General features: G+C 44.6%; 1 protein-coding gene across 2 annotated transcripts in view; it reads right to left on the bottom strand.

Moving 5' to 3' along the window:
• The window catches only part of ZNF292 (zinc finger protein 292), a 61,261-nt gene extending 52,740 nt beyond the window's left edge, over positions 1–8,521 (bottom strand). Inside the window, exon 1 of one of the 2 annotated variants that reach the window (XM_005299686.4) lies at positions 8,182–8,521. In XM_005299686.4, the coding sequence (XP_005299743.2) occupies positions 8,182–8,343 (162 nt within the window). In that variant the 5' untranslated portion in view covers positions 8,344–8,521. The remainder of the gene's footprint in view (positions 1–8,181) is intronic. The other variant, XM_065588195.1, reaches the window with a different exon arrangement.
• Positions 8,522–16,912: the final 8,391 nt, after the last annotated feature.

Genomic DNA, 16,912 nt, shown 5'->3' with positions numbered 1-16,912 from the left:
AACATTTTAAAAACCTTATTTACTTTACATACAACAATAGTTTAGTTATATATTATAGACTTATAAAAAGAGACCTTCTAAAAACGTTAAAATGTATTACTGGCACGCGAAACCTTAAATTAGAGTGAATAAATGAAGACTCCGCACACCACTTCTGAAAGGTTGCCAACCCCTGTCTCATGTCTTGCTTACAACACTCCTGCTAATACATTCCAGAATGATATTTGTGGTTTTTCCCTCCCCCCCCCCTTTTTTTTTTTGCAACAGTGTTATTCTTGATTCATATTTAGCTTGTGATCCACTATGACCTTCAGATACCTTTCTGCAGTACTCCTTCCTAGGCAGTCATTTCCCATTTTGTATGTGTGCAAGTGATTCTTCCTTCCTAAGTGGAGTACTTTGCATTTGTCCTTATTGAATTTCATCCTATATACTTTAGACCATTTCTCCAGTTTGTCCAGATCATTCAGAATTTTAATTCTATCCTCCAAAGCACTTGCAACCCCTCCCAGCTTGATATCTCCCACAAACTTTATAAGTGTACTCTCCATCAATGATTTAGATAATGGCATAAAGATACTGAAAAGAACCAGACCCAGAACTGATCTCTGCAGGACCCCACTCAATATGCCCTTCCAGCTTGACTGAGAACCAGTGGTAAGTACTTTCTGGAAACATTTTCCCAACCAGTTATGCACCTACCTTATAGGTAGCTCCATCTAGGTTGAATTTCCCTAGTTTGTTTATGAGACAGTCATGCGAGACAGTATCAAAAGCCTTACTAAAGTCAAGATATACCACACCTACCACTTACCCCCCATCCATCAGGCTTGTTACCCTGTCAAATAAAGCCATTAGGTTGGTTTGACATGATTTGTTCTTGACAAATCCATGCTGATTGGTACTTATCACCTTATTATCTTCTAAGGGTTTGCAAACTGATTGCTTAATTATTTGCTCCATTATCTTTCCAGGTACCGAAGTTAAGCTGACTGGTTAGTATTTCCCCAGGTTGTTCTTATATCCTTTAATAGTTTGGCACTATATTTGCCCTTTTCCAGTCCTCTGGAATCTCTCCCATCTTCCATGACTTTTCAAAGATAATTGCTAATGGCTCAGCTATCTCCTCAGTCAACTCCTTGAGCATCCTAGGATGTATTTCATCAGGTCCTATTTACTTGAAAGACATCTAACTTGTCTAAGTAATTTTTAAACTTGTTCTTGCTCTATTTTAGCCTCTGATCCTATACCTCATTTTCACTAGCATTCACTATGTTAGACATCTAATTGCTATAAACCTTTTTGGTGAAAACAAACAAAAAGGTCATTACCCAAATTCTCTGCCCATTTACCACACAGTGCTCTATTTTCTTTGCCCATGAAGCTGAAATGGATCTTGAGTAAGACTGCAGTAGTAAATTTTACCTGATTTCCTGTATGCTCCAATAACAATGGCTCAGACCAATCTTAACAGGATAGCATTTTGTGTCTTGTTGTCTTTTTACTTTTCTGCATATGCTGCAAATATATGTTTCTAAATGCTTTTGTTCTGCCAAGTAATGTCTGATAATTAGGGTGGTCAATTAATCACAGTTAACCCACACGATTAACTCAAAAAAATTAATCACAATTAATTGCAGTTTAGTCACACTGTTAAACAAAGGAATACCAATTGAAATTAAATATTTTCGGATATTTTTCTACATTTTCAGATATATTGTATTCTGTGTTGTAATTGAAATCAAAGTGTACAGTAACTCCTCACTTACAGTCGTCCCGGTTAACGTTGTTTCATTGCTGATCAATTAGGGAACAGGCTTGTTTAAAATTGTGCAATGCTCCCTTATAACGTTGTTTGGCAGCCGCCTGCTTTGTCCACTGCTTGCAGGAAGAGTAGCCCGTTGGAGCTAGCTCGTGGGGGCTTGGAACCAGGGTGGACTGGCACCCCCCCCCACCCCCCATCAGCTCCCTGCTCCCCTAAGTTTTGTAGCTGGCATTGCAAGGTATTTACGTGCCAGAGATGCTAAACATTCGTATGCCCCTTCATGCTTCGGCCACCATTCCAGAGGACATGCTGATGATGCGCATTAAAAAAAAGAAAGCATTAAAATTACATTAGTCACTGGGGGAGAACTGTATGTCTCCTTGCTGTTTTACCTGCATTTTACCATGTATTTCATGCGTCAGTCTGCACTGCTTTGGATTGTTATTGAGCAGAACCCATCATCAGCATGGATGCTTGTCCCCTGGAATAGTGGTTGAAGCATGAAGGGACATCTGAATCTTTAGCGCATCTGGCACGTAAATATCTTGCAATGCGGGATACAAAAGTGCCATGCAAATGCCTGTTCTCACTTTCAGGTGACATTGTAAATAAGTGGGCAGCAATATCTCCCCTAAATGTAAAAAAAAACTTGTTTTTCTGATTGATTGGCTGAACAAGAAGTAGGACTGAGTGGACTTGCAGACTAAAATTTTACAGTTTTATTTTTGAAGGCAGTTTTTTTAAAGCATAATTCTACATTTGTAAGTTCAACTTTCATGATAAAGAGATTGCACTACAGTACTTGTATTAGGTGAATTGAAAAATACTATTCTTTTGTTTTTTTTACAGTGCAAATACTTGTAATTAAAATATAAAGTGAGCACTGTACACTTTGTATTCTGTGTTGTAATTGAAATCAATATATTTGAAAAGGTAGAAAACATCCAAAAATATTTAAATAATATTGGTATTCTATTATTGTTTAACAGTGCAATTAAACGCGATTAATTTTTTTAATTGCTTGACAGCCCTACTGATAATTCCTCTCACATCCAGGCAATGTATTTTGAACACTTAGGGTCAGAGCGCTTCAGAAATAAAGGTGTTAAGGAGAGGTCTTTATTAATGTGATAAGAGAAGAAAACTTGAAGAGGAGTTCGGTTAGAGTCTGACCACTGTGAGGAAACAAAAAGCCACATAATGGTTCTTTGATGGATAGTGTATTAACTTCAACTATTCTTAACATACAATGGCCAAAAACGTAACAGGGAAATGGTAGACGTTGGTTCCACTAAAGTCAAGTTCTAACTGCTAACTGGGACTTCAGTTTGCAGATGGAATTTGACCACTGTTTTAGGCTATGTCTACATTACAGACCTTACAGCAACCCAGCTATGCCACTGTCAACGCTAGGGAGCCTCTCAGGGTAATCACAACTAGCTAACTTTACAAAAAATGATTGTTCTTGTCCACACTAAAGAGAAAATTATTTGCATTTTACTAGTTATATGCTTTTGGTTATTGTTTTCTAAAAATGCATTTTCCCAGTATAAACAAAGCCACTGACAAGACACAACAGGTAGATGGGATAAAAAGATGTGGGTATGCAGCAAGTTTTCAGAGACTGACTATACACAATTTAGCTCCCTATTTGCTGAGCTGTTAACAGCTGGCAATGTTCTGTAGGCAGAGCAGCAGAAGAGACTCTCACAAGAGATCTGAAGTAGTTTTATACCACACAAAAGGGGTAACATAGGAGAAATAAGGCGTAGGAGAAGAGTGAGATTAAGGCTGGCTATTCGTAGAGTGAAAGCAATAAAAAGCCTGATAGGTAGAGTGGAGCTAAACAGCAAAGGACATTAAAAGTAAGGACAAGAAATTTATATCTGATGCAGTAGGAAGGAATCAGCAGATGGATGAGAGGAGGAAGGTGTCACAAAGCAAACAGTTGGAAGAGAGGATATGGCAGCCCTATTTTCAACTGACTTAATGGATGCAAGGTTACAGTAGTCAATGCCTAAGAGGAGAAGATTATAGTAGTTATTATGCAATACGTAAGGGTTTGGCTTAGAGCTCTGGCAGTCTGGTTAGTGCTGTATTGGACTGTATTGTACACCGTTACAGGAGAGTGAGTTGAATTTTTTTTTAACTAAATATTATCAAAATTATCAAATCAAAGTTTTAAAATATTAATCAGTGGCAAGGAGGACAGTTTCTTTGGAGAGTTGTCCATTTTAAACCTTCAGTTACTGCAGAATCTTTTTCATTAAAAAATAAATAAATTTCTTGTCATTGAAGACAACCTTCAAAAAAGTGAACCAATACAGATCTGTCTTCCTGAGTCTGCATACAGATCACTCTAGGGCAGTGGTTCCCAAACTGGGGTTCGTGAACCCCTGGGGGTTCACGAAATGTTACAGGGGGTTCTCGGAAAAAAATTCCCTAATGGCAGACAGAGCTGTCCCTAGGGACCGCGGGCAGCATGAGGACAGCAGCCCGGAGCCCCTGGACTTCTGAGAGCTAAGCAGATCAAAGCAAGCCTATCTATCACATTGAGGAGATTTAAACTTCAAGACTTCTTATAAGAAATGGAAAGGAAGGTGGATTTTTTAAAATTAAATAGACAGTATTGTTTTTAAAATTATTATGAAGAACAAGTTTAAGCTTTGTTGTAATGTGCATTGTTTGCCTAGACTGCTCAAGACCTGAATGCTTGTGTAGGAGGAACTCTGAGTTGGCTTCTTAAATACCTTCAAGCTGTTTCACATCTGATGCTCCTTGATGAAACATAGGAGCCTTGTCTTATAACAGGCTTATTCAAAGTGATACAAGCTACGAAAGTGAGATCTTGGAAGAGTATTGCTGTTTTCATAATGTAATAAAAATACTGTAATGATAAATGACTATAATAATAAATAGTGTGTAAATAAGCATGTCATAAAAACAAATGTCCAAGATCACTGCTTTTATAATTTATATTCAGGTAAAGGAGAAAATCCCTGGAAATATTAATTTTTAGGAGGGGGTTTGCGACACTTGACATTTTAGTGAAAGGGGTTCACCGGTTGTTAAAGTTTGGGAACCACTGCTCTAGGGCCTCTGCTGCTGGTCATAGCTTTACCAAACTGCTTGAGAAGTTTGCTTAGTGTAAGTGACAAGGGACTAGTCACTTTCACTACTAATATTCAGACCATGCAGGCAGCAGTGAGAGGACAAAATCTTGTCGGTATAACTTTCCTGGTCTTGTGAAGTATATGACCAGCAACAGATGCATACACTGTAGCTGGAAGTAGATCCAACTAGAGGATAAAATAAGCATATTTATATGGATGAAAACCTCTACAGTTTCATTTCCGAAAAAGAGCGTAAGTCAGCCTCTAATAGTCAAAGATTAGAAAAATCTTCCCTGTAGCCTGGTTGTTCCATAAGTTTTCTTACACCTTCTTCTAAATAACCTAGCACTGGCTACTGCCAGACACATGATATTGGACTAGAAGGACCACTGGCCTGATGTGGTATGGCAATTCCTATGTTCCTAAAAGGAGAAGCTGGAGAAGTAGAAACGGCTTTCCTATCCAACAACCCACAGGCTCAGAGAGAGGTTTAAATTTGAAGCCCCTCAAGTAACTATTAGCCAGAGACAGACAAGAAAGATGGAGCCCATGAGCCATAGGCAGAGGCAGCGACTTGGTAGGTACCCCAGTACACCCACCTCTTCTCAGAAACTGTGGTTACAGTTGGACTTCCACATGTAACAGCCTGTTGAGACTAGGCCTCTAGCTATTAGGTTTAGTTCTTAGAAAGCAAACACCTAGTCTGTTTTTCAAGTCCATTACTAAATCTTGATTTCAGTATCTTTGTTACAGGTGATTATTCAGAAGCCAAAGAAATACAGCATGTCTTTTAGACACTGAGTTGCAATTAAGAAAATCACTTTACATGTAATTTGAACAAATGTTGATACGGAATCAATGAGAGTAAAACTGAATCCCATTACACCAGCTGTACAGCGATAGTATAAAGTAACTGCACTTTTCTGGGAACTATGCAGAATAATAAGGTACAGCTTAATATCCCACGTATGTTTTTCTAAGAATGATTAAAACATGTAAAGTCTATGCAACAATGAAAATTGAATACACAAAAATGTTTACTTTACATGTATAATGAAAACTGTATGAAACTACAACAAAAGAATTTACACTTTGTTTCACTCTTACAGGATAAGTAAACAACACTGGAATAAAGCTATCCTATTTTTACCAGGAACAAGCAAACGTATTTTTAAGTCTTATGATACCTGAACCGTGTATACCAGAATGGAATTTTGAAATTAGCTAAGGGATTAGCTAATCAACTTCTACTGAAGTTAACACAACTTGAGTGGCTAAATCCCTTATTCGGCTTGGAACCTCAGAATCTACTGATGAACTAATGCACATTTTATAGCTACATTTTACTCTAAGAAGCGTAAAGGTACATTTATTTCTCAAGTGGTGTTCTAACACCTACAATTTCTTAAGCTTGTTATAGTCCATCACAATTAGTGCTACCCGCCTCATAAAGACTGACATTATCTATGCATCTGTTCAACTCTGCCTGGTTGTTCAAATTCAACTGTTGCTATCTAACAAAACAGAACAAAAGTTTTCATGTTATAGTTTTTAATCTTGACATTCTCTTACAATTTAGTACACATGGAAAATGCACTGTGATAACCAATACATTTCTTCAGCACTGCTTTTCAGACTTTGCATAGAATTAAGGTTGCAAGTTTTGAATATGTAGTCAAATTTTCTAATTTTTTTGCATATACAAATAGCCAACTATCTTTAAAAATCAAGGTAAAAGTTGTCTTTGAAGTATCACTAAAAATATGGATTCCATGGGAAGACTTCCAATGATGTAGACTTTCTACAACAGCATTAACAACCACTGCCACCCAATGCATATAGCCAAATTTATGATTTGAACCATAACCATTACTATGAAGTAACTCCATAACAGAGAGCACTACACATTTAGGCATCAGCAAGATTGTGGGCACTACATGTTTAGGGTTCCAGAGTAGATAAAGAGATGGGAAATGTATTGCTTAGCTGCTGAAAAGTTATGTTACAGATTTAAAAAAAAAATCTATTTGTTTCTTTGGCACTTGCAAAGACTTCAGTATCTTCGAATTTAGTTGTTTAAAGTAACATTGAATCACAGTGCTTTTCACCCACTGGCATTATGAATCTGATCCATGCCCTCTGTAGGGCCATCACAACTGATGCAACCTTTTAGTAGTAGGAGCAGTTAACTTTAAAATATCTCTCTTTATATCTTCCAGTGATACCTAATATTAAGATGTTAAAAAGAGTAGGGGAAAAAAAGCAAAGAAAACGTGTGGAAGTTTTGCAGGGGAGAGGAGACCTAGTTTAGGACTTTACACACACTATGGTGGATGGGGCTGTGTATGTAAAAAGCTCTTGCTGGAACTGGAAGTTGTTTATCCTGCAAGAATTCTGCAGACAAGTATTTTTTGTAAGTTTCTGGTGTCTAACAGTCTAGAAACATTTTATTGTTTAGCTGAACAAACATTTTTTTTACTCCTTAGTTGAGAAGGGACAGAAGAAAAGTGAACTACTCAGTATGATTTACGTTATCTTACAGGAGATAGAGGACTATTATAACTGTAGAATTATGCCACGGGAAATGCTTTTCCTGCACCAATTAGATAGCGACGGTGATACTGACAACGGGGCTCCGACAGTCCCCCAGCCCGTCACTGCAAACTGATTCCGTTGGGCGTGAGGAAGGAGGGGAGCAGCGCAACCTCACAGGCGGCCGAGCGCACCCTTCTCCCCCGGGCGGGGCAGACCCAGCGGCGGCGGACAATAACGGAAGCCCCTGGGCGGTGCCGGACTCTCCGCACGGCCGCCCCGCACTCCGGAGCGCGCGCGGAGTGTAAACAGGGCCGCTGAACGGAATCTCAGCTCCTCCCCCAGGCTCGCGAGCCCTGCCCGGGGGAGGGGGGCCCTCACCGCCCTACTCCCAGGGCCGCTAGCGCCGCCGCCAGGAACAAAGGCCCTTCAGAGCCGAGGCGACACCAGCCCGCAAAGCACAACAAAGGGGCCCAGAGACCGCGAGACGCGGGCGAGGGGAGGGATTACGGGCCGGGAGCAGCTCCCCGCGCGGGGGGCGGGCCGCCTAATCCGAGCCTACAATGAGCAGCAGCCTCCCCGCTGCACCATGGCCCCGGCCCGCGCCAGCCGGGGCCAACCAACTCCGAGCGGGACTAACCGCCGCCGAGCTGCTGCTTCCTCCCGCGCGCGGCGGGGGCGGCGCTGCTCCCGCCCCCCGCTCGCTCTCTCTCTCTCACACACACACACACACACACACGAAGGGGGGGAGAGGGCGGGAGGCGGCCTGACCTGGCACAGCTGCTGACAGTACTCGGTGGCCGCCTCCACGGCCGGCTCCGCGCTCTCCCGGAGCCCGCTCTCCAGCTCCAGCAGCCGCTCCCGCAGGCGCTGCAGCTCCAGAAGGCCGCCGCCGAGGTTACCGCTCTCCTGCTCGGCCTCCTCATCCGCCATCTTCGCACCCCGCTCCGTCGCGTACGCAACCCCCCTCCCTCGCCCCCGTCCTTCGCCGCTCAGGTCACGTGATTACACAATGCCACGTTCCGGGGAGGGGTCACGTGCGGAGGAGAGGCGGGAGCGCGCGCTCCCTCGCCCACTGCCGAAGGCTTTGGTTGGGAGGCGTGGCCATTGTGTCACATGACGCGATGGCGCGCGCCCATGGGACAGGAGCTGCGTCGCCACCACGTGATCCTTCTCCGATGGCCTTTTGGCGGCAAATAGAGAAGACGAAGCTCAGTTCTATCTGGTTGCCTTTGCCGTGCCCTGGGTCACGTGACGTGCTGGTGGGTAGGCGGGGTAGGAGCCTGGCGCTGATCTAGGCTGCTGTGGAGCCTCCCTCCCGTTTCAGAGCAGCTTGGCCTAGAGGCCGGGGATCAGAGGGGCCAGGAAACCTCAGTGCTATTCCTGGCACTACTGCCATGTGAGAGGCATAAAACTAACGAAGCTGGTCTCCCTGGCTCTGAACGGCTGCCTCCCCCCAGTCTCCACAGCGAAGGGCAGGAAAGGGAGGCCGATAAGATTTCTTTGCAGCCTGTCAAGACAGCCCCCATCAGTCTATTCTTCCTTTGTTCTAGGGTGCTCAATAACCGATTTCTTTGCAGTCTTCCTGAACAGGCTTCATCATGGTCTTTCTATTCTATTCTGCTACTTATGCCGTCTTCACCAATGTGGTCAGGGCTGGCTCCAGGCACCAGCCTGGCAAGCAGGTGCTTGGGGCGGCCACTCTGGAGAGTGGCGGCACATCCAGCTATTCAGCAGCAATTCGGCAGACGGTCCCTCACTCCCGCTCGGAGTGAAGGACCTCCCGCCGAATTGCCGCCGCAGATCACGATCGCGGCTTTTGCGGGGGGGGGGGGGCTGCTTGGGGCGGCCAAAACCCTGGAGCCGGCCCTGAGTGTGGTAACTGGGCACCCTCCGAACTGCGCTGGGTGACATGACTAACTTTTGTTATGTGTGACTCTCTTTTCTGTCCATGGGGGAGAATTTTGTGGGTTTATTTTAAATATTTTGTATTTATCTAGTTTATCACTGCTGTGCTATATGTGTTTTATTATTGAAGGCGAAAAACACACGTCTTACTTAGAACAGCCCTGTGAGTTGGTTGTTGTATCCTGTGGAAGTTCATTCCACAGCCTTGAGTCAGCTCCCAAAAAAGTACCATCTCCTGCATCAATGAGCATTACCATTATGGTGATCAGCTCCAGTGTGCCTTAGAAGTGGAGTTGTTGACCACAGTTCTCATCTCAAGAAATCTTTTAGGTATCCTGGCTCCAGCCCATTAAGTACCTTGAAGATAAGGACTGAGACCTTGAATTTGACTTGATATCCTATGGGAAGCCAGTATAAAGAGGCAAGGGCAGGGTTAATTTTCTCCTAGTAATCCAAGCTGCGTAGGAGATGTGCTGCTGTGTTGGAGTTTCCTAAGAGCTGATGGCTTTGTGTCTGTGGATGTTGCATTGGTGTAGTTCATCCAGGAGGTGATGAAGGTGTGTATTACTGAAGTCTGGTCACCATCTGTCAGGAAGTGATGAAATCTACTATCCAACCAGAGTTGGTAGGGATGGTGTTACTCACAGGTGCTGCTATTTGTCAGCAAGGAATTCAGGAACACACCTAAACTGTGGATTGATTTAACCAATTATGGGTATGTATTTTCAACCCAAGGAGACTGCTCTGTATCTACAAGCCCCGCAAAGTGTTTCCCTATGCTCACCAAGCTGTTGTTCACTCATGGGCTGATCTTGGCCAAGCATTGTGCCAGTTTGGCGACAGTTCTGTTATCATGTGCAGTGAAGGAAAAATAGAGCTACAGTATGTGTCCTTTGCCCATTGTTGGCATTTGAGTCTGTGTTGTCTTACCAATTCTCCTTAGTGGCTACAGGTACATATTGATTAGGATCAGAAAGAAAATTGATCCTTGTGGGACTGCACAAATGATGGGTTTGGAGGTGGAGACTTTCACAGTGGCAGCACTGAAAAGGCAAGATTGTAGAGGTAGACCTGAGAGCCTAGAAAATTCCATGAAAGCCTCAGTCCCTGGCCAAACTTTTCATGTTAGATGGGTATGTCTCCAGCTTCACAGAACAGGCAAACATCCTGTCCACCACTCTAGGGCCCAATTCCTTTTAAGTCTTCCATTTCTCTATTTATTTTATTTCTAAATGAAAAACCCACTTCTCACTATCTTCTACCATATTCAGGGGCACACCTCTCCAGTTCCATCTTTGCACATCTCAGCCTCAACGCAGTACCAGAAAAATCAAACAATTGTGCAACTCCCTGAGAATAGGCACACTGATACATCTTTGCAACCGAAAGTGACTACCCACCACCCACAACTTCAATATTAACAGAAAGAAGCAAACACTAGAAACATCTGCCTACACAGTGTGACATTTGGTATTTCTACTAAGTTATTCATGCATCAGTATTAGTCCAAATATTTTCCCCTGGAGTGCTTCACTGGATAATACTCTGCAATTATTTATTTTGCTATTTATAATTATTTTCACTTAGGGGTGGAACCATGTTAGTCAATTTCAGATTCTTAGCCCATCCTTGTTCTGTGTTGCTGTCTTGTTTCCTCCTTTCCCAGGGGTTTTCTGAGTTGAGCCCAGGCCAGGGAGCAAGGAGAAACTGGAAAATCTATTGTCTTGCTTTTACAAAACAACATGTTAGTTCTCAGAGACTTTAGAGTTGAGTTTGTTTTGTTCTCATTTAGATCAGGCTGAGGGAAGCCTGTCCTGAGATTGTTTTATTTCTATTTGTGCAAGGCTGCAGAAAGCTGGAACATCGCTCCTTTAAGCCCGGTTCCAAAAGACAGTGATCCCAACCCTTAGGGTTAGGCAGTGGTCCTGTTACACTATCGTAAACTACATACTCACTAGTCACTGTTTCCCACCAGTTACAGAATTCTTTGTCCTGCTCGCCTAATTCATTTCTCTGTCTGTCTCATGCAAACACACATACATGTTATATCCACCAATTTTTAAATTTTCTATGGACTGGAACTGAGTGATGGTCATATTTCTGTCAGATATATTATGTTCTTATGTGAAAACTATTGATTTTGTCAAGTGTAATTTGAATCGAAGGGCACTTTATTTTACAGAATGCTCTACCTTTATATTAGAGCATTATATATTACATGCCAGAAACAGAAAACAACATATAATTGTCTAAGCACTGAATAGTAAAAGATACAGAAGAAAAAAATTGCAGACAAAGTAGAACTAATTTTCTTTGTATTTTAAATGTTCTGTTCAGACTGTGGCTTTCAGTTAATATTTCTGTTTCTCCCACCTTGTACACACAAATCCATTTAATCTGTTTTGAAAGAAAAAGGTGTGATTCCCAGCCAGATTTTTTTTTTTTTTTTTTTTTACATCCACAGTGAACTTAGAAAGAGGAGCAATTCCCCATCTCCTGTGCAGTTATTTCAGTCTCACTGGCTTTTAGACCCTAATCCTTCATTTATGCACATGGTTAACTTTGCACACATGAGTAGCTGAGTTCAATGGAACTATTAACATGGGTAAAGTTAAGTTTGAGTTTAAGTGTCTGAAGGATTGGCCTTAGTTTCTATATTGTCTGCACCCATATGTAGCTTTTCCTCGGTGCTCCATTCTGCCTCATGTGCATATGGTAACATTCAACATATCAGATTCCTGAAAAGCTGGATGTTACATATCAGTCAACAAGCATGATTCTGATAAATTTCATATTGTTGCTACATCACGGAGTGGAAGAAAGCAACAAGGAAGAAAACTTGTGGGGGGAAGAAATAAATTTTCTTGTCAAGCACGAGCAACATATTGCTCAAAAGCACAGGACTTGCTATTGAATTGTGAGTTGTGGCAACCCTGTTAGGCATGAGCAATGTAATAAAACTAAAATTAACTCTAGTTGGTTTTTTTGTTTTTGTTTTTTTATCTCATCCTACCTTCCATTTATCTGGATAATTAAAAGTTGCAGTATTATTTTCTCAGCAGTTTGGGGATTTTTGAGGTTGGCCTGTGTCATAATTGGGACAAGTAAAAAGAAAAGAAGACCAAATAAGTAGATTGCAGATCGTAATATATACAAATCTGCAGCTCTGACAACATGAATTCTAGAGAATAAACTTGCCAAACCATTGATAACCGTTTATGGAAAATTGAGGTATCAGTGTACTAGGTTTAAAAAAAAAAAAAAGTACTCATCTTAAAAAAAAAAATGAAAAAAGAATGATCCTGACACTCTGAATGCAACATTTTAATGAATGCAACATTACGCTATAGGGTTAGAGCCTAAATTGGTTTAAATCAGTGTAGGTCTGTTAACTTCAATTAAGCTATGCCAGTTTATGCCAACTGAGAATCTGGCTCATAATATTTTGTCACAATGTAATATCTTTCTCTGATTGCATGGGTATATCTTGTAGGCAACAGCAGCTCTGAAAATGAGTAGATATTCAAGAACCAACTTTCCTTGTGATATGCACATTTTCTAAAAAGAATTGCTTCACAACCAACAATAAACATTTTCCAAGATTTAATTGCTTATACTGACCCTACAATTTGTAGGATTTCTTTAATAGCACTGTCATGTGACTCCCAACAATATTGCAATATGCCATAATAAATGTGAGGATTATTATCAGACAAAATAGATGGGAGATTATTGCTAGAAAGCAGTAATACAGAGGATCCGGTGAAGACAGTTGACAGTAATGAGATATGAGCTCAAAGTGAAAAAATGTGAATGCAGTACAGGAATATGTTGTATAAGTAGTATATATATTAAAATATCCTATTTATTTAGAGCTTTTTATTAATTTATTATTTATTTGTATTATATCATCTCGTTATCCTAATTCAGATCAAGGTCCCATCATTTTTGTCCCTATCCAAAATCTTTTTCTATATTTAAGTCTATGAAACTATCCCTTAAAAAAAAGAAAAAGAGGTGTATGTAGTGAGATCATGCCCTCAGATCCTCATGTTGTCTCCTCCATGTGCAAATCACCCCTACTGTGCAGAAGAGGGGATCTGTTCCCTCTCTACACATTTTGGACTACATGAAGAATTTTTATCTGGTCCAGGGATCTGTGCAGGAGGAGGGTGCTGGGCCTGCGAAAAGAGGAATGTTGGGGCAGGATTTAGGCTGGGGTGGTTACACATTATTCCCTCTCCAAGGAATGGGGAGATAGGAGTACAGTGAAAAGGTAATAAAGTTCTAATAACTCATCAACTTGGGGTCTGGGATATGTTTTAAATGTGGCTATCACATTTACCTTCCTAAAGTTAAGAACATAAGAATGGCCCTACTGTGTTAGACCAAAGGTCCATCTAGCCCAGTATCCTGTCTTCTGACAGTGGCCAGTGCCAGGTGTCCCAGAGAGAATGAACAGAACAGGTAATCATCAAGTGATCCATCCTCTGTCGCTCAATCCCAGTTTCTGGCAAACAGAGGCTAGGGACACCATTCCTGCCCACCCTGACTAATAGCCATTGACGGACCTATCCTCCATGAATTTTTTTTGAGCCCTGTCTAGCAGTTATAAGGTAGGGGAACCTGGGCCCTCCCACTCCACTGGGTTCTGACCCGGGGTCCTCACTATAACGCAGGAGAATGCTACCTGTGGTCTGGTTAATGCTCTCCCTGGGCCTCTTCCTGCCAGTCTGCCCCTCCCCTTGGGGCATGTTGTGCCTGGCAGTTGTCCCTGGTGACCTGGTCCCTGGGTCTCAGCAGGGTAGGGAGACTTGGCTCTGTACAGCAGACCTTGCCCTGGGAATGCCCTTATGGCATAGTATCTTTGCAGCAGCAAGCGCAGGTCTGCCTCTCTTTGCCTGCCACCCTGCTGTGCTGAAGAGACTCCCTTTTAAATCCAACTGGGGCATGCCCAGCAGGCCTGTCAGGGTGGGGCTGCCCAGGCAGAGAGTTGTTCTTGTACTCTTAACTCTCCAGTGTGGGGTTTATCCACCCCATCTCTCCCCCATCCTTTAAGTCTGGGGCTGCTGTGTCCATGTCCAAGCCTGGCAGTCCTCCATCCCAGGAAAATAAGTCTGTATTCTGGTGTTTGTTCCCTGGCCTGTGGTCTACCTAGAAGCATAAGGCTGTAAGGCCAAATACCACCTCATAATCCAGGGGTTAGTGTCCTTCCTAGAACTGAGCCAGCAGAGGGTGTGTGATCCTTTATAAAGAGAACCATGTTTCCCTGTAGGTATTACCGTAAAGCTTCTATGGCTCATTTCACCACCAAGGCCTCTTTTTCTATAGTCAAGTATGCCTTCTCCTGGAGAAATAGATTTTGGCTGATGTTTAGATGTATCAGATGTTCTTCCTCTTCAAAGTCCTGGAACAGTACTGCCCCAAGCCCTATGTCTGAAGCATTGGTGTGGAGTATGCACCATTATGTGATGTCCAGGTGGAAGAGGACTGAGTCACTGCTCAGGAGGTCTTTCAAGGTCCTGAAGTCTTGATTGCAGGCTTTGGACTACGCAAACTTCTTGAGGCAATGAATTTGGTAGGGCCCTATCCATGGATCTCAGTAGGGTAGGGAATCTCACTTCTGTGCAGCAGACCTCACCCTGGGAATGCCCTCGTGGTGTAGTCCCTTTGCAGCAACAAGTGCAGGTCTGCCTTTCTCCCATGCCCACCGAGTCCCTCCTTCGACTGGAGCATGCCCAGCAGGTCTGACAAGCTGAGGCTTCCTGGGCCCAGAGTTATTCCTGCACTCTTAAGTCTCCCATGTGAGTAGGATTGCCAGGTCCTGGTTTTCGACTGGAAAGTCCTGTCGAAAAGGGGACCTGGCAGTGTCTGGTCAGATTTACTGACTGGACACCAAAAGTTCGGTTACTGCGGGCGGGGGAGATGCCGTGTGATCAATCCATGCTAGTCCCTGCTCAGCTGGGGCTGCGTCCTACCTGCAGGCAGGCAGGCAGGCTCTGTGTCAGGCTGCAGCTCCTGTCCCAGACTCAGAGCAGAGGGAGCGCAGCTGGGGTAGGGGAAGGGTGGTGGAGAAGATCAAGCAAGAAGGAAGGGGGAGGGGGGAGAGAAGCAAGTGGGGAGCCGGGCATTGGGGGGAAGAGATAGAGCCCGGGTGGGGGCTGAGGAGGAAGAGATAGAGCAGGGGCTAGGCCTGGGGGAAAGAGGCGGGACCGGGTCAGAGTCTTTGGGGGGTAGGGTTACCATTCGTCCGGATTTACCCGGACATGTCCTCCTTTTTGTGCTAAAAATAGCGTCCGGGGGGAATTTGTAAAGCACTCACAATGTCCGGGATTTCCCCCTCCCCCGGCACAGCAGAGCGAGCGGCTGGGAGGGCTGCAGGAAAGTCCCGGGCTGGACTCCGGAGCAGCTGGAGAGGAGCTCCGCCCTGCATTCTGAGCAAGTGTCTCAGCACAAAGTGCAGCCCTCCCCTTTTGCAACTGGGAGCGGTTTCTGCCATGCAGCGTAGCAAAACGGGAGCGAGAGCACTTTGTGCTGATACAAGGGCAGCTCTCCCCTGCAACCCGGTCCGGACCAGGGACCGGGTTTTGTTGTGCAGGGCCAGGGACCGGGTTTTGTTGTGCTGGGGAGCTCAGCCACGTGTCCGGCTCGCACAGAGCCCAACACCCTGTTCTGAGCAGCAGGGTAAGGGGGGCAGGAGAAGGGGCAGGGAGGTTCTGGAGGGGGCAGTCAAGAAACGGGGGGGGGGCTTTTTGGGGGGAGTGGAGAAAGTTTTGGGCAGTCAGGGTACAGGTAGGGGGTAGGGTCCTGGTGGGCAGTTGGGGGGGGTCTTAGGAGGGGGCAGTTAGGGGACAAGGAACAGGGAGTCTTAGGTAGGGGGTGGGGTTCTGGAGGGCAGTTAGGAGCAGGGGTCCCAGGAGGGGGCAGTCAGGGGACAAGGAGCGGGGGGGGTAGGGGGCTGGGAGTTCTGGGGGGGAGCTGTCAGGGGGCAGGAGTGGGGAGAGGGATCGGAGCAGTCAGGGGACAGGGAGCAGAGGGGTTTAGATGGGTTGGGAGTTCTGGGGGGGGGCTGTCAGGGGGCAGGAGTGCGGAGAGGGATCGGAGCAGTCAGGGGACAGGGAGCAGAGGGGTTTAGATGGGTTGGGAGTTCTGGGGGGGGCTGTCAGGGGGTGGGGAGTGGTTGGATGGGGCGTGGGAGTCCCAGGGGTCTGTCTGGGGGTGGGGGTGTGGATAAAGGTTGGGGCAGTCAGGGGACAAGAGGCAGGGAGGCTTAGATAGTCCTGGGGGGCAGTTAGGGGCAGGGGTCCCAGGAGGGGGTAGTCAGGGGACAAGGAACGGGGGGAGGGTTGGGAGGTCAGGGGGGGCGGGAAGTGGGAGGGGCAGGGGCGGGGCTAGGGCGGGGCTCCTCCCGTCCTCTTTTTTGCTCGCTGAAATATGGTAACCCTATTGGGGGGAAGAGGTTGGACAGGAGGTGGGACCTAGGGAGGAGAAGAGACGGGGTGGGGGTGTGTGTCCAGTTTTCAGAAAGTCTAAAGTTGGCAACCCTGTATGAGGTTTATCCACTCCACACACACCCATCAACAAGTTTCAATGG

The sequence above is a fragment of the Chrysemys picta genome, chromosome 3 (assembly GCF_011386835.1).
Source record: "Chrysemys picta bellii isolate R12L10 chromosome 3, ASM1138683v2, whole genome shotgun sequence".
NCBI lineage: Eukaryota > Metazoa > Chordata > Testudines > Emydidae > Chrysemys > Chrysemys picta.
The sequence above is the reverse complement of the archived record's forward strand: the minus strand, read 5'-3'. Positions and strand labels throughout refer to the sequence as shown.